Source organism: Monodon monoceros, unplaced genomic scaffold (assembly GCF_005190385.1).
Source record: "Monodon monoceros isolate NGI ecotype Baffin Bay Population unplaced genomic scaffold, NGI_Narwhal_1 Super_Scaffold_2, whole genome shotgun sequence".
In the NCBI taxonomy this organism is placed as follows: Eukaryota; Metazoa; Chordata; class Mammalia; order Artiodactyla; family Monodontidae; genus Monodon; species Monodon monoceros.
Window position 1 is genome coordinate 99,873,925 of NW_021703776.1, and position 24,307 is coordinate 99,898,231.

The following is a 24,307-nucleotide window of genomic DNA, read 5'->3' on the forward strand; positions in this document are numbered from 1 at the left end:
CTGTAGGCCAGAGGTTTGAAATGGGTCTCAGTGGGCTAAGCTCAAGGTGTGGGCAAGGCTATGTTACTTTCTGGAGGCTCTAAGGGAGAATCAATTTCCTTGCCCTTTTAAATTTCTAGAAGCCACCCACAGTCCTTGACTCGAGGCCTTCTTCCTCTATCTTTGAAGCCAGCAGTAGTGGGCCCAGTAGATTGCATCATTCTTATCTCCTCTTTTGTCTCCCTCTTCCATACTTAAGGACTCTGTGATTACATCCGGCCCACCTGCATAATCCCGAATAATCTCTGTATTTTAAGGTCAGGTGATTAGCAACCTTATTCTGTCTGCTGCCTTAATCTGAGGATTAGAATGTGGATATTCCTGGGGGGCTACTATTCTGCCTACCACATAGCATATCATTATACGTATTTAAAAATTTTTTTGGTGATTGCCCTGGAGTTTACAGTATGCATTTTAAATTATCCTGTATCTGCCTTAAAGTAACACCGTATTGCTTCATGTGTCATATAGATACCTTGTTAATAGCATAATCCCAATTTGTGCCTCCCACCGCTGCGACCTTGCTGTCACTCATTCACTTACCAGTTTGCTGTGATCATCTAATACATTGTTACTATTATTACTTTAAACAAATGGTTGTTTTTTAGGTCAGTTAAGAATAAAAAGATAAAGGATTTTATCTTCATTTTATTTATTCCTTCTCTGATGCTCTTCTTTATGTAGATCCAGGTTTCTGACCTGTATCATTTTCCTTCTGCTTGAAGAATTTTTTTTTTTTATCATTTCTTGCAGGACAGGTCTACTGGTGATGAATTCCTCAGTTTTTTTGGTCCGAAAAAGCCTTTATTTCTCCTTCACTTTTGAATTATAATATCGAGGGATATGGAATTCTAAAGTGATGGTGGGGTTTCTTCCTTACTTTAAATATTTCACTCTGCTCTCTTCTTGCTTGCATGATTTCTGATGAGAAGTCCACTGTAATTCTTACTCTTTCCTCTGTAGTTAAGGTGTTTTTCACTCTCTAACTTCTTTGAAGATTTTTTGTCTTTTGATTTTCTGAATATGGTATACCTACATGAGGGTTTTTGAGGGTATTTAATCTGTTTGGTGTTCTCTCAGCTTCCTGGGGTCTGTCATTAATTTTGGAAAGTTCTTGGCCATTATTATTTAAAATATTTCTTCTATTTCCTTTCTTTTTCTTCTCCTTCTGATACTCTAATAATGGGTATATGTTATACTTTCTGAAATTGTCCCACAGCTTTTGGATGTCCTGTTTTTTCCATTCTTTTTCCTCTTTGCATTTCAGTTTGCAAAGTGTCTGTTGATCTATATTCAAGCTCACTGCTTCTTTCTTTGGCTGTATGGAGTTTCTGATGAGCCCGTGGAAAGGGCTTTTACAGTGCTCTTGGTTTTTAGCATTTCCTTTTGATTGTTTCTTACAGTTTCCATCTGTTTACATTATCCTTCTGAAAGCGTGCACCTCAGATTGGGACTGGAACCCACATTCTGGGACTCGAATCCAGACTGGGACTTGAACCCACGTGGCCGGGACTCGAACCCAGCCAAAACCCACAGTCTTCCAACTGAGATCACACACCTGGTTTCAGGACTTAGTGAAGCTCAGGTTCTTGATGTCTCATCGCAGAAAGAATTCAGTGAGAGACAAAGTGATAAGTAAGAAGTGGATTTATTTAGAGAGAAACACACTCCACAGAGTGTGGGCCATCTCAGAAGGTGAGAAAGGCACCAGGGTATGGGAGTGGGTAATTTCATAGGCTAATGAGGGGGAGGAGCATTCCAGCTATTTTAGGAAGAGGTGGGGATTTCCAGGAACTGGGCCACTGCCCACTTTTTGATCCTTATGGTCAGTCTTGGAACTGTCATGGCGCCTGTGGGTGTGTCATTTAGCTTGCTGATGTGAGTGTGTATACTGAGGCTCAAGGTCTAGTGGAAAAAGTCGACTTGTTTGCCATCTTGGACCCATTTGGTTCTAATCAGTTTATGTCATGTCCTTAGGTTATGTCATTCTTTCAGAGGTTGTGCCCTGCCTCCTTCCTGCCTGTTTCACTTCTGTTCTTTGCATGTTGTCTTTTTCCATTAGAGCCCTTAACATATTAATTACAGATATTTCAAAATCCCTGTCTGATAATCCCAAAATCTGTGTCATCTGAGTCTGGTTCTAATGATTGCTTTGTCTTGTCAGACTGTTTTCTCTTTTATTATGCCTTGCATTTTTTAGTTGTTTTTGCTTTTGAAAGACTGACATGTATCAGGTAATAGGAACTAATAGGGGTTTGGCAGTGTTTAATGTTTGCTGTAGCTACAGGTGCCAGAGGCTTCAAATTCTTCTAGTGCCCTTGTTTATATCTGCCCTCTTGACTTTGGGGTTTTCTAAGCACTGTTCCCCAGAGAGAGTCTGTGTCTTGCATCTCTTTCAGCTGTAACCCACCGGTATTTGGAGCCCTGCTGGTGTGATGGTAAGAAGTGTGAGGGAGGGTAAGAGTTCTGCAATCTTCCAATTAAATCTCAGCCTATGTCTGTGACCTTCACAAGTGTTCTCCATTGCTGTAGTTTTTTTCCTCCCTGTAACCTACTCCCTTCCCTAGCTGCAGAGTTCCCAGTCTATTTTCTGGAAGCCTTCACCTTTGTTGACTACGTTTCCCCCCTTAGGTTTGGCTGGAAGACTTGGAGGGGCTGGAGTGGGAGGAATGCTCTTTCCTTCTTTTTTTTTTTTTATAACCAGGTTCTTTATTTTGAATTTCAAAGGTTTAATATTCCATTTATACCCCATTTCTCTTTAATTTTCTTAACTTGCCACATGCCCTTTCCCGTTTTGACATTCTGAATAATTCAAGCTATTTTGTAGAATATGAATAGCACATCTCAAATGCCTTTGATTGGAAGACGTTCAGTTCAGCCAACACTTACTTATTCATCACCTGGGTGCCAAGCCCTGTGTGAGGCACCTGGTCTGCATAGTTCTTCCCTTTATTTTCAGTTGTCATAGGAGTCACTTCATCTGTGGTGCTTCGATAGGCTAAAGTCAGCATTTGAGGGAAACATGGAAAGATCCGAGTTTCAAGTCCTTTGAATGAAGTTGTGAGCAGCTGCCATGTAGCAAGTGCTGGCTAGATGCAGAATCTTCCCTCCAGGAACTTCATTCAACTGCCACTTAAAGCACCTTTAACTTTTCAAAGTAAATTGCTGAGGAATGCCTTTTCTCAATCTGGAGAAAGCTCTGGCAGTGTCTTTTCCCCTGGAGCATATGCCTTTGTTAGGAAGGAAACTCTGGGCTTGTTTCATGTTTTGCAGTGATTAGTCTTCCCCTCCCTGCTGTGGTCACGAGGGGAATCTTTCTGGGGCCTTCACCTTCACAGTGCAGACCTGGTGGGATTCCTGGAGGTAAAGCCCACAAAAGTGTGGACCCCCCCCCCCCCCCCCAAAAAAAAAACGAAAAACAGTCTGCATCCCTGCAGTTTTTCACTTTCACGCCAGTTCGCACCTAGTCTCCAGCACCAGTTTATGGCTCCTGCAGTTTCTGCTCCAGGTAAGCAGATCTCAGCTGTGTCTCCAGGTTTTGGGTGGTAGTTTGTCCTGTAACCTTAGTTCTCTGATGGGTTCAAAACTGTCATTGATTTTCAGTTTGTTCTTGTAAGGCTGGAAGTGATGGCTTCTAAACCCTTTTCATGTTGGAACTGAAAGCATGCTTTTTAACTTGGACTTTATGACTTGTTACCATCTTGAGTGAACTACATACATACTAGGTTCAGGACAGCTGGTGTTGTATCTAGAGTTGATTAGGCTAAATCTGATACTTCATATTTATCAGCTGATTAACAGTGATTTCAAGCTACATTTCCCGATAGCTTTTGATTTCCTTAGAAAAGCTTATCACTTTGAAATGTTCTTTTTTTTGCAAGTATAAAAATATCTTGCAACTCTTCAGAAAAGCTTTTTGTATGCATTATTTTGTACTTTATAGTCAACAAAAGCTATAGAAGCTCAGTCTTTATTAAATTTTCTATTTAGAAATAAAAAATTAGTACATGTAAGAATTTGTCAAATTGTCCCTTATCTGCAGAAACCTGATTCTGTTAGAGTTCCTCCTGAAGCAAATCCTGAGATATAAATTCAAATCCAAATCGTTTGTGAGTAATCCCAGGACACACCAGTATGGGAATGAGGAAGCAAGAGGGAGGAAAGTCAGCCAGTAAAGGGCATGTTTTTAAACCAGTTTCCACTGTGGGCAATTAAAGCTTAATCATGCTGGGGGAATACTGGGAGCTCATGTAGAATTGCAGGTGGAGAGTTATCTGATGGGGAGGGCGGGAAGGAGCTGGCCTGTTTTACCAGTCCGCTGTTGAGGGCTGCCCTTTGGGAGGGACACATTGCCCCATGTTTGTGGGCCTACCCTGCAGGCGGGCAGATGGGCTCCAGAGACTGGAGCTGCAGGTGCTGGTAGTTGGAAGTCAGACCTACCTGTGCAGGTTGGTAAGGCTCGAGAGGATGGGCAAATGACATTGTCCGCTGTTCTGATTTCCTACAGCGTGATTCAACGGGATGAGCTAGGGTGGAAATTGGTTGGTTGCCGGTTAGAGTTGTTAGCCTTCTAAACCTCTTGAGGTGGTAGGTTGCATTCAGAAATGCGTTTTCTGAAAAAGGCCGAAGATTCTGTCACATTATGATTTGCTGAGGGTCTCTTTTTGGTAGTACCTAGCCTGTTCACTTTGAAATACAAAAGCAGGGAATTGCCTGGGAGGTCCATTGGTTAGGACTCCACGCTTTCACTGCTGAGGGCCCGGGTTCAGTTGCTGGTTGGGGAACTAAGATCCCATAAGCTGCGTGGTGTGGCCAAAAAAAATAATTGAAAAAAAATTGAAAAAAAACCCCAAAAGCAACAGTTTAGAACATAACCCTTGTGCTTGTGCTTCTGGTAATGGCAGACTGGGTAACTTCATTCAAGCTAGTTGATGCTCCTGAAAAGTCTGAGAATTTACAAAATAGTAAAGAATTACTGGGCTAAGATTTTAGGAGATGATAGAAATCCAGAGAGGTGAAATTCTTGCTTGGGAGGAGAATTACTGATATCTTGAATCTTGTGGGAAACATAAATTTATGTTAAAAAAATCACTGGATGATATATTTTTTAAAGAGTGGCAAATAGGAAATCACTGGTCTGTTCCTTGCCAGGTGGTATTACAAAGTGATTAAGGACACAGGGCAGACATCAGATCACCGGGATTCAAATCCAGTTTCTCCCCTTACTAGCTCTGTATGCTTAAAGCACGTTACTTAATTTCTCTAAAATCAAGAGGGAAAAAGATAAGCATTGTTGTTTCCCTATCTATTATATTTTACACTGTGGACTAGTATTTTGCTCTATTTTTGTTAGTCTTAATTTGCGTATTTGACTAATGTACATAAACCACTTTGTTGGCACTGTATACCCCAAGAGGCTCATGACGTGCTAGCAGAATAAAACATTCAATAGCCATGGTTTAAGGGTAGTCAACTCCGCTAGTATGTCTTTGGACCCTAGGACAAAGCTGGCTGTAGAAGGCCATGTTGACCATGGATGTATGTATATGTATGCTGTCTGTATTGTGTGTGTTTGGATATTTCAGAACACTTATTTCTAACAACCATTTTTTTTCTTGTTCATTTATTTCATCTTTATCTGATGTACTTTTGGTTTAATCCCCCTTTTTATGGGCAGAAAGGGAACAAGAAATAATAGTTTTATAGTTTGGGGGGTTGTGTTTATGTACTCTTCATTTTATGCGCCTCTGTCAGAAGTTGCAGTCTGGAGGCTGGTCAACAGCTTTTGCAGTTTTTGAGTTTGAATTGCTTCAGGTGGGGGACATGCCCCGCCACTTGCCACCACTCTTATGTTTTTTCTCTCTTGCTTCTTTTATCTGCTTGACTTCTGACTACAGATGTACGTGTTTGTTGCTCAGGCCCTTAAGAGGCTGTGGTCACTTTCTCCTTATTTTCTTCCCCAGGTCTTAACCAGGGAGAGCTGCTACTTTCTACTTATAGTCAGCCTCTACCAGCCCATATTCACTGACCAAACAGGTGTCCTGAGTTTGGATATTTTAAGTACTTTGTCATATTGTCTATCCTTTTAGTTTTCTTTTCTTTAGTGTTTAATTAAATTTGCTTCTGCCTCCAGTCAACATTACCATGTGGTTTTCATCTGCATTTGAGGTATAATATATAGACAGTTACATGTATTTATGCTTCTTGATTTTCTTATAGAGAGGAGATTCATAAATATCAGAGGTCAAAGGATTGTTCTCAGGGAGCATATGATGTCTGGAATTTGCTCTGAACCTTTTCTAATTCAGTAATCGCCTTATTTATAATTATGAACTATATTTCCTTCTAGTCTTCAGAGTAGATAAGGAATGAGAAAGAATCATGTGTACTTTTGTGTTGTCATCACCTGGTAATTTCACAGGATATGTAGGAAGGGCAGTGTTGTAAATCAGTATTTGTCCTTACATGACTACAGCTGAGTTAAAATATAAACGTGTCTCTCTCAAGGAAAAAGCTAACAAATGTTTGCTGTTTGACCCTTTGGAATATAGAGTATACTGATCAGAAAGTAGCTAGAAACTACTGAAAGGTAAATACTTCACATTTAAAGAGAGACATTTTAAACTTCATTAAATGTTATGAAAATTATTTTGTACGGAAGGAAAATGGGGGCTGTCCCGTTCAGTTAAACTGAATTGTCTCATTAGCCTTGTAGTAAAAAAAAAAAAAAAAAGATGGCTATTCAAAGAGGCATGCTAATTTCAGACTAGATAATGTTTTATAGAGAAAAACCAGTTTTTCAAATCATGCTTTTAGAATATTTGTTTAGTGTCCAAATTTTATTCTCAAATTTTTGACAAATTAATGGAATTAAAATATTTCTTTCTTTAAGTATGCTAAAATCCCTTTGCTTCTGAGGTTAAAAGAAAAGGCCATATGTTTCGTTTGAAGCCTTCTACTATTTAATCCTCTCCAAATTTGTTCTTATATTTTTAAGTTAGGAAAGGCAATTTTTTCCTAAGAAAATTTTTACCCTGATTATTAAAAAAATACATATTCTTTGTATTTCTTTTTAAATGAAGAAAAATAGAACATTATCCATAATGCTGCTAATCATAGTCTATTAAATTTATTTTTCAGTAACTGCAAATAGCAGTATAACATTTTATGGCTAGTGTAGAAAGATTAAAAACAGCTAGTAGAATTTACAGCAAAACAATAGTGGTGAGATTTCAGCGGTTTTTTAATTTTTAACTTTTGGCTTATCTGCACTGTGATGAGAAAAACAACTTTTGAGGAAAACAACTTGTTTTTCTGAGTTGCTGCCTAGGCATTTTACACTATGATAACTCTACTCACACCCAGAGTTTAGACATTCAGATCAGGGCTTGAGTTTAGGGTGCCTGTCCTAAGTTCCCACTTTGCCTTTCCCCAGGGCATCTTTTTATTTTTATTTTTGGCTGCGTTGGGTCTTCGTTGCTGTGCGCTGGCTTCTCCTTATGTCGGCTTCTCTTGTTGTGGAGCACGGGCTCTAGGCGTGCGGGCTTCAGTAGTTGTGGCACACGGGCTTAGTTGCTCCACGGCATGTGGGATCTTCCCGGACCAGGGCTCGAACCCCTGCATTGGCAGGCGGATTGTTAACCACTGCGCCACCAGGGAGGTCCCCTCACTCAGCGTTTTTAATTCAATACACCAGCTCCGGCTTCTCAACACATGTATTTTCTGATTTTTTAGCATAATAGCAGAACTTAAAGTGTCAATCCCCGGCACCTTACATGGTGTCTGGCATATAAAGCTCCTACTGTGTTCCCAGTGTTAGCCTTTTCTTTAGGATTATTTAATGATTTTCCGAAGAAAAATGTTGGATCATTTAGTACATTTAATAGGCTATGATTGGAAAATTAATGGAATGATTTTAAGTATCTGTAGAGTGACACTGTAAAATAGGCATTGTTTTAGTGAACTGTACATTAACTACTTTGTGGAGTGTAACTGAGTAGTAGTGGGTATGTACTGTGTTCTTTGTTACTAGAAGATGACTGTGAAAAGCATCTCAAAATGGGTCTTCTTAGCTTCAACTATTGTGCTATTGAGAAATACCCTTCACTCTGATCTGATAATGATGCAGGAATTTAACTTCAGTGAGATCTCATGAGATTTTAGACCTTTGTGACCTAATAGTTTGCCACAAAGCATTTTTGGTGTAACAGTAGATGCTGATGGTAGCAAAAAAAGCCTTGGTTTTTGAACAGCCACTATGGAAAACAGTGTGGAGGTTCCTCAAAAAATTAAAAATAGAGCCACCATACGATCCAGCAAATCCACTCCTGGGTGTTTTTCTGAAGAAAACATAAAACACTAATTTGAAAAGATGTATGCACCCCTATGTTCATTGAAGCATTATTTATAATAGCCAAGAAATGGAAGCAACCTATGTATCCACTGATAGATAAATCGATAAAGAAGATGTGATACACACACACACACACACACACACACACAATGGAATGTTATTCAGCTATTAAAAAACAATGGAACCTTGCTGTTTGTGACAACGTGGATGGACCTAGAGGGTATTATGCTAAGTGAAATAAGTCAAAGAAAGATTTCACTTATATGTGGAATCTAAAAAAGAAAACAGGGCTTCCCTGGTGGCGCAGTGGTTGGGAGTCCGCCTGCCGATGCAGGGGACGCGGGTTCGTGCCCCAGTCCGGGAAGATCCCACATGCCGCGGAGCGGCTGGGCCTGTGAGCCATGGCCGCTGAGCCTGCGCGTCTGGAGCCTGTGCTCCGCGACGAGAGAGGCCACAACAGTGAGAGGCCCGTGTACCGCAAAAAAAAAAAAAAAAAAAAGAAAGAAAGAAAACAAACAGACATAAAACAGAAACAGACTCATAGATACAGAAAAACTGGTAATTGCCAGAGAGGATGGGGGGTGGGGGAATGCATGAAATAGGTAAGGAAATTAAGAGGTACAGACTTCCAGTTGTAAAATAAATAAGTCACAGGGATGCAATGTACAGCGTAAGAAATATAGTCAATAATGTTGTAATAACTTTGTGGTGACAGATGATAACTTATCGTGGTGATCATTTTGTAAGGTATAAAAATACCGAATCACTCTGTTGTATACCTGAGACTAATATAATATTGTAAGTCAGTTATAGTTCAATAAAAAAAATGACAATGAACCTGTCTATGTAAACTGCTTAGCTGTCTTCCTCCTCTCCTCCTCTTCCTTCAGAGTAAACATTGATTTCCCAGGATGTGCTCTGCTTACATATTATACTCTTGTCTAAGATTTCTTGTTGCACAGAATCTAAACAGTGTCCTGTAACTTCTTTTGGAACAGAAATACACCTTAAAAATTATATAGTTATTTGTTAATTGTTAACACTAGATACTGTGCTAAACATAATGGGTTTGGAAAGATGGGAATGAACCTATTCTTAAGGGGGTTTGCTTATAGTAAGCATAACAATGGTTGTACTATAGGCAAATTGTTCATTGGTATATCTCCAGTCCGCGTATCTGGAAAGGATTCTTCTGTTGTTAACTGTACCTCTCCAGAATCTGAGTGTTGGCGTCTCATTTTCCAACCACAACATTCAGTCTTTCCAGGTCACTCTCTTTGGTAACATAACTCCAGCAATCATTCAGCCACACCGGAATCTCTGATCATTGGCCCATCCACATTTTTTCATCCTGCTTCATTCTTCCTTATCCTCTCATTTCTCCTTGTCTGGCTTAAATCTGTGGTTTCTCATTCTAATCAGCACATTGCATATACCTTTCCGCATTCTTCTTCTCCTGTACCTCCCTGGCAAAACCCTGACTCTTAGCTTACAAGGCACCTGTTCCTGAGCAGCTCCCAGACCATGGCTAGAGAAAACATGAAACCATACCATCTTGTCTCACTGCAAATTCATGTAAACAGGTGGTTAGTCTTTTATTCATTTAAGTTTTAAAAAATATATTACATTGATATCTAACTGCTGAAGTTTTCGCTTTATTAACTATTTAAGTTTATGATTGAAAGTGTTTGGTTACTAGTTGTTTTGTATTAACTAACCTTAAATATTTGCTTTGACCCTCCTTTTAAAGGCTTTCAAGTCTTGGATGTTGAAGCCATGGGTATATAGAAAGAATGGCAAACAGTACGAAGCAAAAAGACTTTATTGTGTAGATGCTGGGTTCATTATTTGTTAGCATAGATTAGATTAAATTTTCAGCCTTTTGATTTTTGTTTGGATGTTTTAATTTCTTAAGCAGTCAGGGACCTGTTACTTTATTATATAACAGGCATCTGATTGGTTTCCACTTTTTTTATAGTTGGTTGTTAACTTCTTGACCTGTGTCTAAAGGACTTCTGAAGTCTTTTGCTTCTGAAGATTTATGAGTAATTATATTTAAAAAATGACCTGATTTTGTAAATTCCTCTCATTTTTATAGGTTCCTTAATTTAGTATAATGATTCACTACATAAAACAATTTCTCTAAAAAAATTACCATAATATGGCTTGAAAAAAATAATAATTTTTACCTGATAGGATTGTTGAAAGTTAATACATTTTACAGTTCAGGGCAAGGACTCTTGATGTTGAGCTGTTGTGGAGAGGATGAGCTGGGGGTGTTCCGTGAAGAATCTGGACAGAGTTGGCCAAATTTTATGGGAGAGGTCTTCAGGATAAAACTTTTTCATTTTGCCCGTAAGTGCTGGCAGCCAAGAGGTAGCCTAACATCATGCAGTGAACAAAATGTAAAGTAGCCTCCTGTTTTATCATAAAGAGCTTTATTTAATTTGTGAAATTGGACAGTGAGAGCCTGTTGGTTTTTGTACCTTTTCTAATAATAATTATGGCTATTGTCCTGCCCAGTTGTCATACTGTTGTTGACATAAAGTAGTCATGATCTCCACGTGTAGCATTAAGGTATTGCTTGGCTCAAACAGGATACTAAACATTTGTTTTGAAATCCCGTATTTTACAAGCATATTGGTAACCATATTACAGTAATTTTTTCTTTAATTTCAATAAATATTTATTAAATGTTTACTATGTGCCAGATTTTGTTATAAGTTCAGGGGATACTGTAGGAAATAAAACAGACAAAAAACTTGCTCTGATGAAGCCTACATTCTAGCAGCGGGGGGGAGGTAGATAATAAATAATAAATGTAATGAACAAGGAGTTAATGTAGTATGTAAGAAGGTGGTAAGCTGCATGGAGTAGGGAAGATGGGAAGTGCTGGTGTTTGGCAGTTGAGTTGCAGTTTTAAATATGGTAGTCTAGATGGAACTTTGTTGAGAAGGTAATATTTGAGCAAAGATTCAATAGAGGTGAACTTAGCTGGGGTGAAAAGTATTCTAGGCAGAGGGAAGAACCAACGCATAATCCCTAATACATTTAGCGACGTATAAGGAGACCAGTTTCTAGGATGAAATAAATGAGGAGGGAAGTAGTCGGAGATATAGTCAGACTATTAGGGACTTGTAGGTCATTGTAAGGAACAGATGGTCCCAAATACGTTTAATGTTATATTTTAAATTTAGACCTAATGAGGAGGAAAAAGTTAACATGTGTTGAATTTGTCCTATATTCTTTCATTCTGTAGATATTTTTCAGCATCTTCTATGTGCCATTTATTGTGCTAAGTGAAGGGAGTACAGTGAGCAAAGAAACAGCCACAAAAGGTAGCCACGGTTTTTATGGAGATTATCTTGGTCCCGTGCAAATCAGTGTTTGTGTGCTAACCATTGTGCCTGATGCTTTACAAATATTATCTTACATAATTCTAAGTATTTCATTTAATTCTAAGTATCTAGTAAGATAGACAGTATTGTTAACTTGGAATACAGTTGATGAAAATGAGGCTAAGAAAATTTGGTAATTTTTCCAAAGTTGCGTAGCCAGTATGTGACAGAATGGGATTAGAACTTAATCTTGTCTTTTTATTATCTGTTGTTTGGTTCCCAATCTGTCTCTGCGTCATAGGTAACCTATTAACTGTGGAAGCTTGTTAAAGCTGTAGACTGCTTAGCGCTACCTCTGCAAATTCTTGTTTAGTGCATCTGGCACAGAGCCCCAGGAATCTGCATTTGTAATAAACACTCTAGGGACTCCTGTATTTTGGAACTGTTGCCTTCAATATTATATTTATGGTGGGCATCCTAATCTTGTCCCTGTTTTTAAAGAAAATGACTTCATCATTTCACCGTTGAGTATCATTTTTGCTGTAAGAGATATTTAGAGATGCTCTTGGTCAGATTAAGGATTTCCCTATTCCTAGTTGCTAAGAATTGAGTGTTGAATTTTAATAAGCTCTTTATAACCTCCACTGACCAAATCATATGCATTTTTTCCTTTAGTTTTTTTTAAGGTAGATAATAATAGGTTTTCAAATATTGAACCAGCCTGGTATTCCTGAAGTAAATATAACTTGTTCATATGTATTCATTTTTTAAAACATTATTTGTTTCAGTTTTAGTGTTCTCTTTAAGATTTTCATAATCTGTCAGAGATTGTCTTTAATATTCCTTCCTCATACTGCCCCTGTTTTGTTACCAGGATGATAATAGCCTCAGGAAGTGAGACAAGAGCACATTCCCTCTTTTTCTGTTCTTTGGAGGCAGTCGTATGAGACTATTCTTCTGTTCCTCACATGTCTGATAGAACTCACTTGTAAAACTGTCTAGAAATGGTTTAATATTCAAAAGGACTGGTACAGCCATCCCAGTTTCCTGATTTTCCAGTCTTAGTTGTGCATTTACATTTTTCTAGGAATTTATCCATTCCACTTAAATTTATGAACAGTGCTTTTATTTTTAATCCACATCTATATTTATGTTCTCTTTTTCATTTTTGGTATTATTTATTCCTGCTTTCTCTCTTTTTATCTTTTTTTTTTTCCTCTCTTTTTTTCTTGATTAGTCTTGCCAGTGCTTTGTTAATTTTATTGATCTTTTAAAGAACCAACTTTTGGCTTTGTTATTACCTTGTCTCACTTTCATTTCCTGTTAATTCCTGATGTAACTGTTTTTGTTTCCTTCTTTTACTTTTGTTGGGCTTATTCTGTTTTTCTGAATTCATTGTTTGTGGTCTGTATTTTCTAACATTAGCATCCCAGGCTATAAATTTAGCTTTTGCTGTATCTCACAAGTTTCAAAAAGTAGCATTTTCAACTATTTAGTTCTAAATAGCTTCTAATTTCCATTTAGACATTTTTTGAGTTTTCTGGTTATCTTTTTGTCATTGATTGGTTTTCAGCTTAGTTGTCTTGTGATCACAGCATGTGGTCTATAGGATGCAAACTGACCCCAGTTCTTGAGGGCATTTGCTTTTGCTCTACAGCTCTTCCCCAGATATTTGCAGTACTCACTACTTTATTTCCTTCAGGCCTTGTCTAAATATCACCTTCTCGGTGAGGCCTTCCCTAGCCATCTGCCTAAAATTTCACATACCCTTTTCTACTTCATATCACTCTTCCCTGCTTTGTTTTTTCTCCTTAGCACTTACCACTTTCTAATATTATCCAACATCGTGTTCAAAACTGGGTAGGGAAAGAAGTAAAGTCCTTAAGGGGTATGTGGCTGGGGACAGAAACAAAGTATAAGCTTTGAGAGAAGGGAAAGGTTGAGTGCCTGCAGTGAGATTGAAGAGTAACTAATAATAGTAGTGCAGGTGACCCTTGAAAAACAGGGGTTTAAAGTGCTTGGGTCCACTTATACGTGGGGTTTTTTCAGTAAATAATACAGTTTGCCCTCCGTATTTCACAGGTTTTGAATCTGTGGATTCAACCAACCGCGGACAGAAATTGCCATCTGTGGTTGGTTGAATTCCTGGGTGTGAAACCCGTGGATAAAGAGGGCCAGTAAGGGACTTGCGCATCTGTGGGTTTTGGTATACACGGGGGCTCTGGAAGCCAACCAGGCGGATACCAGGGGACAGGTGCTAGTGTGGGTAAGAACAACACAGCTGGGGAGTCAGGATTGTGCTCAGAGAGTGAGGGTTTCATTTACTATTTAAGAGGTTTGTCGATCAGTTGTGGATGATGATAAAATCAAGGGTAGGGGCAGGGTCCCTTAAGTAGAATGTGGGTGAAGGTTGTAGGAGGGACATGAATCAAGACACTTAGAACCTAGGGTTTGGAGGGATTCTGGACATCACCCAACATGGTGGTGGGATTTGGGATAAAGAAGAAAGATGTGAACGAAATGTCAGTGTCCACCTGTCTTCCAGAGCTGCTTGATGGAGTAGCCCTTGAATAGCATCGTCTGGCTTCTTGTGATTGGAGAAGGGATTGGCTCACTTTCTCTCTTGGTCCATTCTGCGTTCAGGGTCAAGGAGGCCAGGTTGAACTGGGAAGGCCTGGAGTGTTTTGAGGAAAAAAATCTAAATATAAATCTTCTTAGATAGTTGAAGAAGCGATTGGCTCCTCAGATGCACAGTTCTTTATGGCATCAGTGCAGCCTGTGCAATGTCTTGAACTGAAGAATTTCATGACCTTTTGAGGAATTAGTGCTTTTGTTTTCGATGTTGTTTGTTTGCTTGTTTTTTTCCTACCCCCAAGCAAATACTTTAGGAAGTTATAATGCCTGTTTTAGTTGAAATCTAATGTTTCACCTAAATGTTTCTTAGTCTGTATTTCTGCAACATTTCTATTGCAAAGTTGCAACTTTTAATTTTTCATTTGTTTTGAATCCTCCATTCAACATTTTCTTCTACTTCCAAATAAAGTTCTTTTTCTGTGCATGTCTTTAATTTTAAAAGTGCTAACAGCTGACATGACAGCACTTTCATTGTTACCTGACTTTCCTTTTGTGCTGTAGTCATTTCCCTTTGGTATTACTGTAGTGGGAGTTTTTGTTTGTTTGGATGGTGGTGGTGGTGGTTTCTTTCTTTTTTGAGCTTTTGAATTGACAGGTAGTGAAATATCTAATAGTTCTTGGTTGGCAGATCGTTAAGAAATTGAGCTATTTACTGTCTTCTGGGCTTACAGCATAACTGTACAAAACAGCTTAATTTTTTTTAACTTTTATTTTGTTTGTTGTTATTTATTTTGTTTATTTTGGCTGCGTTGGGTCTTTGTTGCTGCGCGCAGGCTTTCTCTAGTTGCGGCGAGCGGGGGCTACTCTTCATTGTGGTGCCTGGGCTTCTCATTGCAGTGGCTTCTCTTTGTTGCAGAACATGGGTTCTAGGCACACGGGCTTCAGTAGTTGTGGCTCGCAGGCTCTAGAGCGCAGGCTCAGTAGTTGTGGCGCACGGGCTTAGTTGCTCCGCAGCATGTGGGATCTTCCTGGACCAGCGCTCAAACCCATGTCCCCTGCATTGGCAGGCAGATTCTTAACCACTGTGCCACCAGGGAAGCCCAAAACAGCTTAATTTTTGAATTGGAGCTTACTGATGTTGATTTGCTTTGTCCTGATTTGGGAGGCATGATAATATTATTTTTTAAATTATTTCATCCTATAGAAATAAGTAATGGATAAGTAGTATTGCTTTGTAGATTTCTTCTGTATATACATTACTTAAATAGGGTTTCTCTGCCCTCGTGTTCAGTGAAACTATTTTATAGGTGCATTGGGCTCTTTACAAAGAATTCCTCAGGAGGTTGTGTGAGGCCTCCATGAAGACCAGATATTATCAGAAAGCTTAGGAAAAAACTGCTGTTCGATGCCATATTGTTTAGAAGACATCATAAGGAGAGGGAAAATATAATTATTTGAACTCTTTCAGTTATAAATTTGAAATGTAACTGTTGAATCTAGAGTGGACATTAGGGCAGGTTTAGTCTTTGATTGGAAAGTGAGTCTGTTTTTTCAAGTTGCTTATTTTTAATAACAGATTTTAATATCCTTGGATTAAAAGATTTAGTCTTATAATTTTACAATTAGAAGGGACCTCAGATGTACTATCATGACGCATGTAGTACTTGTATTTTCCTTATGAGAAGTTAGAACCTGAAAAAAAATTAGCATACTGAAAGCAATCCAGAACAAAGGTGAAGAAGTATCATTAACATGGGCAAATGAATAAGTCAGCTATCTTGCTGCCGTTACTTTTCTGAGTACTAACACATTGGCTTGTGGTTTTAATTGTTGAATCCCTTTATTTTTTTATTCAGTGCTATCCATATATATATCTTCTTATATTTGGCTGTTGGTTAATGGTATGCATAGGGGTCCTAAGTAAATTGTTTAAAAGTGCTATTTGGTAGGTTGGAAAACTGAACATAAACTTGGTAGTTGATTTAGAAGTGTCTTGTTGTGTCTAACATATTAATCTTTCTCTTTTAGGAAACTGAAAATGGCCCTTCAGCTATGCTAGGTCTATAATGGGAAGTGTCACAGTTCGATATTTCTGTTATGGATGCCTTTTTACATCTGCAGCCTGGACGGTTTTGCTTTTTGTTTATTTCAACTTCAGTGAAGTGACTCAGCCACTTAAGAATGTGCCCATCAAGGGGTCTGGGCCCCATGGACCATTCCCCAAAAAATTTTATCCCCGTTTCACTCGAGGTCCAAGTCAAGTGTTAGAATCACAGTTCAAAGCAAACAAAATTGATGATGTGATAGAGAATCAAATTGAAGATCTGGAAAGAGGCAACATGAAATTCTCTTCTGAACTGGGTAAGTGTATTTGATTTTTGTTAGCAGCATGTCAAAGTATTTTATCATTGGAAGTTTAACTGTTCTTAAAATCATGTATTGTTCAGAGAATTAGAAATGTGACATTTTTTCTGCACTGATTTATTTCGTTCATGAACTAGCTGAGGTCATATGGTTTTTGCAGACTCAGTAGGGAGTTATATTCTGTTTTGTCCAGTTCTGACTTCAATATTTTATGAGGACTTGGGAGAAGCTAATGAGGTCCAAAAAAGGAAAAAAAAAAAAAAAAAAGAAAAGAAAGAATGAAAAATTAAGCGGCTAGAGAGAAAATGGAACGTATGGGGAAGGATTATAATTGCTAGCATTAGTTAATAAGGGAAAGTAATGGTTCAAGAGTGACTGTATTTAACATATTTTGAAAGGCAGAGTTAATTAAAACAGAACATAAACCATTGAGTTTAGAAATAAGTTGAGATTACTTATATCTAATAAGATTTCTACTTATAAGAATTATTCAGGTGCCAGAATATATTTATTAAATATAGGAGTTTATAAAATAGAAACTTTTTTATTCTTCAAAAATTATATTTGGAAGCAAGACTCTGAATACTGTAATTCTAGAATCCTGGTTTCAGCAAATCTTATTTTAAGGGATAAATGAGCCCTTTAAAACTTTGTCTTTAAAACTTAAAAAAGAACTTTGATCTTCATTGACACGTCAAATAATAAGTAATTTAAGAGTAAAAGCATATAGTAAGAGATTCTGAGAGATTGAAAGATCCACAGAATATAAAGGAAATGTTAAAACAGGTTTTTTTTTCACTTCATCATAGTTTCAAAGAATAAAATCAGTTCCTAGGATTTAATCACTTCCTAATACAGGAGGCTGAACATATTTCAAATTATATGAGGAAATGGAGGCTATTACTTACTTTAGTTTTCATAAAATATACCTTCTAATCTTTTTCAAACAGCCATTTGGACATTTTAAAAGCATTAATGGGAAAATTTCTAGTTTTTTTGTTTATAGTAATTTTTGTAAAACTTTTATAAAGAAGTAACATTGGGTTTACCATTTTGAATGGACTTTGTTTGCCTGTGAAAGAAGTAGTGAGGGAATTGTAGATATTTGAAGTGGCAAACCCAAATTACCTACCTGAACAACTAAATTCTTTATAAAAGATCCTAAAGATCACAAAAAATATGATAGCGAATAAATGAATTCAGCAAAGTTACAGGGTACAAGATCAACACACCAAAACCAGTTGTATTTCTGGACACTAGCAATAAACAGTCCAAAAGTAAAATTAAGGGAACAATCCCATTTACAATGGAATCAGAAAGAATAAAGTACTTTAGAATAATATAGCCAAGGAGGTCTAAGATTTGTACACTGAAAACTACACAGCACTATTGAAAGAAATAAAACTGGACCTAAATAAATGGAAAGAGGTTCATGGATGGAATGCTAAATACTGTTAAGATGTCAGTACCACCCAAAGCAACCCACAGATTGAATGTAAACCTTATCAAAATCCCCATGGCCTTTGTTGAAAAGATGGAAAATCTGATTCTACAGTTGATAAGGAATTGCAAGGGGCTCTGAATAGCGGGAACAGTCTTGAACAAGAACAAAGCTGGAGAACACACACTTCTCTGTTTCAGAACGTCCTGACAGTGTGATACTGGCCTAAGAATAGATATGCATCAGTAGATCAAAGGATAGACTGAGAGTCTGAAAATATACTCTGTGACATCTGTGGTCAAGTAGCATCTACGGTCAGTAATACCTGAGGACAAGTAACATCTGTGGTCAGTTGATGTTCAGAAAGGGTGCCAAGAGCAGTTAATGTGGGAAGAATGGTCTTTTCAACCAGTGGTGCTGGGACAGATAGATACCCCCATGCAAAGGAATGAAGTTGAACCCTTACCTCATGTCATATTAAATTAACTCAGAATGGATCAAAGACTATAAAACCCTAAGAAGAAATCATAGGGATAAATAAGATAATTGGGGAAGCACTGCATTCTGTATTTCATCCCCTCACATCTGGGAATCCATAAAACAATATTCTTTTAAAAAAAAAAAAAAAAAAAGAAACCTGCTCAACTCGAACCTGGGCCCCAGCAGTGAAAGTGCTGGGGCCTAACCACTGGACCGCCAGGGAATTCCCTTACTTGACTTTTAAAATCCAATCTTTTCCTGAATTATTTGACCGTGAAATCTTTTTTTTCTTTCTAACATCTATTAATGTCCAGTGGAATTAGTTTTCCATGACCAGATTTTGAGAAATGCTGTTACAAGGAAGTCATTCTGTGAGGAGAGGCTAAAGGTTTTATGTGGGAAAGAGAAAGCAGGAGGAGGCTTTATTGTTCTTGGTAAAGGTGAGATTTCTGGCAATATTAGAGCAAAGATGTTAAATTATAATGATCTTGATTAGATCTGTGGAGGACTTTCCTGACCAGAGACTTTATAGAAAGGTTTATCAGTAGTATAATTTTTTTAGGGGAGGAGTTCATATAAAAACTTGCTATTAAAAAAAAAAAAATTTTTTTTTTTTTTAGACAAAAATTAACAAAACCAAAAACAACCTTGCATTAATTGGGGCCTGTTGAGGTCCATATGGGGTTCTATAATCTATTGGTTTTATGGAAAAATCATTAAGTCTCTTTTTTTCTTGGTCATAGGTAAGTTTTTCTCTTGAAAATATTCTTAAGATTATGGCTAGTGAGCAGGTGTCATTTATGGTTAAGGTACACTTGCTTTTTGAGCTAAACTGATAAAAATTTGACTTAAACCTCAATTTACTTTTTTGAAAATGGAGACAAACTAGATTTGAGAAACATGGCTATTACCTGGTTATAAGAAGTTAAGATCATAATATAACAGTAACTGTAGCATTCCTTTCCAGATTTAATGTACTGACTGTGACGTCACTCTTTTGCAGGTATGATTTTTAATGAACGTGATCAGGAGTTGAGAGACTTGGGGTATCAGAAACATGCCTTCAATATGCTTATTAGTAACCGCTTGGGCTACCATAGAGATGTGCCAGATACAAGGAATGCAGCGTATGTTCCTTATTGGTTTCTGCTAATCACTTTAGTAACACAGTGTTTTTAGTGCCAGCATAAGCCATGGGGATGGCGTTAATATTTTGCAATTAGGCTTATTATTCAGGATACTAGAAAACCTAAGACAGATTTCCACTCATACTATGCTTGAAGCCACATGGTCTGAGATTGTACTGACAAAGTTCTAGAGCTTGCTGTGTCTCTTGAAATTTAAAATCATGTGGGAAAAAGGAGGGAGGTGCTACCTGCATATAATTAAATAACCTTCCAAGCATAAGTTTATTTTAAATGTTTGTTTATTGGATTCATGGCGAAAAGGAATTAATATCAGTGAAGAATTCTCATCATCTCACTTTTTTGTTTTCATTATTTTTGTTTCTTCAAAGGCTTTTCATTCATATGGTCAATCAAGGCGATCATTCCACAGATCTGTTTCAGCACCTTTTGTGTTTGCTGGACTCTCTATTAGGCCCTGGAAATAAACAAAATAAGACATAGTCTCTCGGTTCACAGGGCTTAGAGTCTAGCTGGGGAGGTAGATAAAGAAGTGAGTAATTGCAGTACCACAAGAATGAGGGCTGTGATAGGAGTTGGTGAAATGGGGTCCTCCAAACCAGAATGACCAGGGAAGGCTTCATAGAGGGTGATGACTGAGCAGTGATGTAAGGGAAGGTTTTCCCCTATATAGGGAACAGATCGAGGCATAAAATTATACTATTTGTCCAAGGGACTGAAACAGTTCACTTTGCCTGTAGTGGAGGAATGGCAAGAAACTGGAGGTGGGCAGGGCCCAGACATTGGAAGGCTTTGTATGCCATGCAGAAGAGCATGGAATACCAGATTTTATTGTTTAAGTTAGTGGGGTTTTTTCTTGTGGCTGCTTAAAGCCACTTAATCCTTTTTATCAAATAGTTGCTTACATGGAAGCTCTTCCATTATCCTGATATATATCATAGTTTACTCAAATCTTTTTCTGTTATTGGGCAAAAAATAAAATTTTCAAATACAGAATTTCACATTTCCATTATTTCCTTTTGAAACCTCTTTGAGGAGAAGAAACTGAACATCAGCTTATGAGTACTGCATTAAAAACTTGCAGTGATTTTAGTAAAAACATTTTTATGTACCAAAAAAGAAAAAAAAATTCAAGTTTTTAAAACGTTGACCTAAAAATAAATGGAGTTGCAGGTACTGGAGGGAGAAATCATTAACAAATGTAAAACTCTTGAATAAGAAAACACATTGTGATGGGGAGGGGGGAGGGTAAGCTGTGACAAAGCGAGAGAGTGGCATGGACATATATATACTACCAAACGTAAAATGGATAGCTAGTGGGAAGCAGCTGCATAGCACAGGGAGATCAGCTCGGTGCTTTGTGACCACCTAGTGGGGTGGGATAGGGAGGGTGTGAGGGAGGGAGACGCAAGAGGGAGGAGATATGGGAACATATGTATATGTATAACTGATTCACTTTGTTATAAAGCAGAAACTAGCACACCATTGTAAAGCAATTATACTCCAATAAAGATGTTAAAAAAAAAAAAAAAAGAAAACACATTGTTATCTTAAATGCTTTTTAAAAAATTGTTAATAATGTAAGGAAGAGGCCGAACAAGGGGACAGTTAATGTTTAGTGAATAATAACCTAAAACATTTGAGCTTTTAAAATGTCAGAATTTTCCCATATTCGTCTTCACAGATGTAAAGACAGGTCTTACCCGATGGATCTGCCAGTCGCTAGTGTTGTTATTTGTTTCTACAACGAAGCCTTTTCTGCCTTGCTCCGGACCGTGCACAGCGTCCTAGACCGCACACCAGCCCGGCTTCTTCACGAAATTATCCTCGTGGACGATGACAGTGACTTCGGTAAGGACTATTGTAATTGGCAATGTGGGATCTATGCAGTTGTTCACTGTCGTGCTGACCACATCAGCAGAGCTGACCATTCAGTAGTTAGTGGATAGGAGGACCCTCATGCACGCAATTGCAACAGAGCCAACCACAATTAAATGCCTGATTATAGGGTAATTTCAAAGAAACTGCACTGTCTTTGTAATCTGTTTTCAAACTGTGCTACCGAAATTTGGCCCTTGAAATTTTTCCCTTGGCTTACCTTTTTAAAAGAGTGTTTTTATTTTGAAATAACTACAGATAGACAGTAAGTTACGAAGAGGTCCTGTGTACCCCTTCACCCAGTTTCCTCCATTGGTTACATCTTACATCATTATAGTACAGTATCAAAACCCAGAATTTAACATTGGTACAATATGTATGTACAGTTATTTGTCATTTTATCCCATGAGTAGATTTCTGTAACCACCACTGCAGTCAAGGTACAGGCTGCACTGCTCCATCACCCCTTCAAGGTTGTTATATAAACAGAATCATACAGTATGTGACGTTTTGAGATTGGCTTTTTTAACTAGACATAATGCTTTGGCTTACGTTTATCTCATCAGTCTGTTATATCAGCTGTCTCTAGATAAGGTGGATTGCATTCTGATAGCTCTTAGATGATCTCTGAAGGCAGTATTTTATGATTCAGTACATACTTCAGACCCTTATTTAATTCAACATAGACTCTTCCTAAAAGTGATTTCATGTACACACAGCAGGATGGAGGGCTGTCCTCAACCTTGTGAGAGAGGTTGTATCCCCATTTTACAGAGGAGGAAATATTAAGTAATTTGCTCAAGATCCTGTAGCTGTTAAGTGGTAGAGTTGAAATTAGACCCCTGGTCTACATAACTCCAAGCCTTCTGCTATTTCCATTACAGTAACCTGCAGAGATACACTGATAAATTGTATGTCAATTACATATTTTTTCACAACTCAAGGGTTTATTAAGCATCTCTTATATATCAACAACAGAATTGGTATGCAAGTATACTTAAGTATACAAAATGAGGAAATGTACACTGAGACCAATGGGTGCAAAATTCTCAAACCTTGGTAACTATTGAAATCTCATAGGAGAAATAGAAAAAAATTTAATTTCAAAAATGAATGATTAAAAAAACCAAGAATTTGAGTCTGGACCAAGTAGAAGATTGGCTAAGTAGTATAATTCTAGAATTTATGGTGTTGAATTTTTTTTTTAAGTAAACCTGTATTTTTCATTTTGCTGGTATTTTTTCTAAAAGGGAAAATTCATGATCATTTACAATGGTTTATATACTAACTATAGAAAGAATTATTTATTTAATTATCTTATATGATCTTTGAAGTTATTATGACATTTAAAGGTAAATGAGCTAGAACTTATAAAAAATATTTAGTGCCCATGGAAGGTGCTAAATTAATAAAAGAATGTATTTACTGCTGCTGTTATATAATTCTTGGTAGGGAAATAGAAGTTGTTTCTCAACTATTCTGAAATGGAGTAGGACTTAATTAAATCACTTTGAAACAAAAGATATTTACGTATCATTTTGTTTTAAATATGATTTATATGCAGTCAGCCAAACGTTCATTCACTCAAGATACTCATTTCAAGCATTCTTTATGTAAAGCGTTGTGTTAGTTGCTATGGAAATACAGATAAGTCTATAACTTAAGTAACTATTCCTTTAGGCTAGTGTTCCAACTCTTAACCCTCATTTTCTTCCTTCCAAGATAAGCTATGATCTTCTTTTAAAATAAAGCAGAAGAAGATTCTATATTTGCCTAAAAATTTGTTGTCGCAAGTGCCAGCCACGACTCTAGAGAAGCTGCAAAATGTCTGTGCATATGTCTCGTGGTTTGAACAGCTGTGCGACTTCTCATTTTCAGATGATGTGAAAGGAGAACTAGATGAATACATCCAAAAATACCTCCCTGGAAAGATTAAAGTGATAAGAAACACAAAACGTGAGGGATTGATTCGAGGAAGAATGATTGGAGCAGCCCACGCAACAGGTAGAACTTCCCGCTGGCCTTTCTTGGTGGGTGTTGAGTGATGAGGGCTCTGAGTCTCCTGCCCTCCTGTTCCTGCGTCAGTCTCTGAAAAATGGTGTCTTTAGTGGGCACTGCCAGCAGGAAAGGTGAGGCTTGTTCAGTTTGGGAAAGGCCTTTCCATAACTCCAACCCGGTTGTCCCAAAGCACAGGCTCCAAGGAGGTGAACTCTGGAGTCCTCAGTGGTCTGCCTTTCTGGTTTTTCTTCAGTTACATTATATCGATTCAAATGTATTTCTTTTTACGGTTACCTCTATGGAAGGTTGGTGATCCTAATTTTCATTTATGATCTTGATAAAAATTTTTCCCTTTTAAAATACATTTATTTCAGTTAAAACAAATGAATTTGTTTAAAAATATTAGGTATCTAATACTGCAGGTGATGCCTGGATATGGCAAAAATAATCAAGATAATTTTAAAATTCCAGAACTTTGTGGGGACATTCCCCAGTAGTGAAAAAAATCTCCTACCTTCCCATATACTGCTCTCCTCAAGATAACCAGTCACTGGGGTTTAAGTGGTTGGCACTGCTTTCTGCCACCGCCCCTCCTTGTATACCCACTGTCCCATTCGCTGGGTTTAGCTGTGACTTCATTTTTAGAACCTTTCTTCTTCCCTCCTTTCTCTTAAACCTGCAGTGAACAGGAGCAATT

The 24,307-nt window shown here is 37.7% G+C and overlaps 1 protein-coding gene across 5 annotated transcripts in view; it reads left to right on the top strand.

Moving 5' to 3' along the window:
• The window catches only part of GALNT11 (polypeptide N-acetylgalactosaminyltransferase 11), a 54,665-nt gene that overhangs the window by 5,583 nt on the left and 24,775 nt on the right, over window positions 1-24,307 (top strand). For 2 of the 5 annotated variants that reach the window (XM_029233678.1, XM_029233682.1), the window contains exons 2-5: window positions 16,333-16,665; window positions 19,593-19,716; window positions 21,419-21,585; window positions 23,491-23,616. In XM_029233678.1, the coding sequence (XP_029089511.1) occupies window positions 16,371-16,665; window positions 19,593-19,716; window positions 21,419-21,585; window positions 23,491-23,616 (712 nt within the window). In that variant the 5' untranslated portion in view covers window positions 16,333-16,370. Of the gene's footprint in view, window positions 1-2,423; window positions 2,478-3,170; window positions 3,548-16,332; window positions 16,666-18,903; window positions 19,030-19,592; window positions 19,717-21,418; window positions 21,586-23,490; window positions 23,617-24,307 lie in introns of those variants that run through there. The other 3 variants (XM_029233683.1, XM_029233680.1, XM_029233681.1) reach the window with 3 other exon arrangements.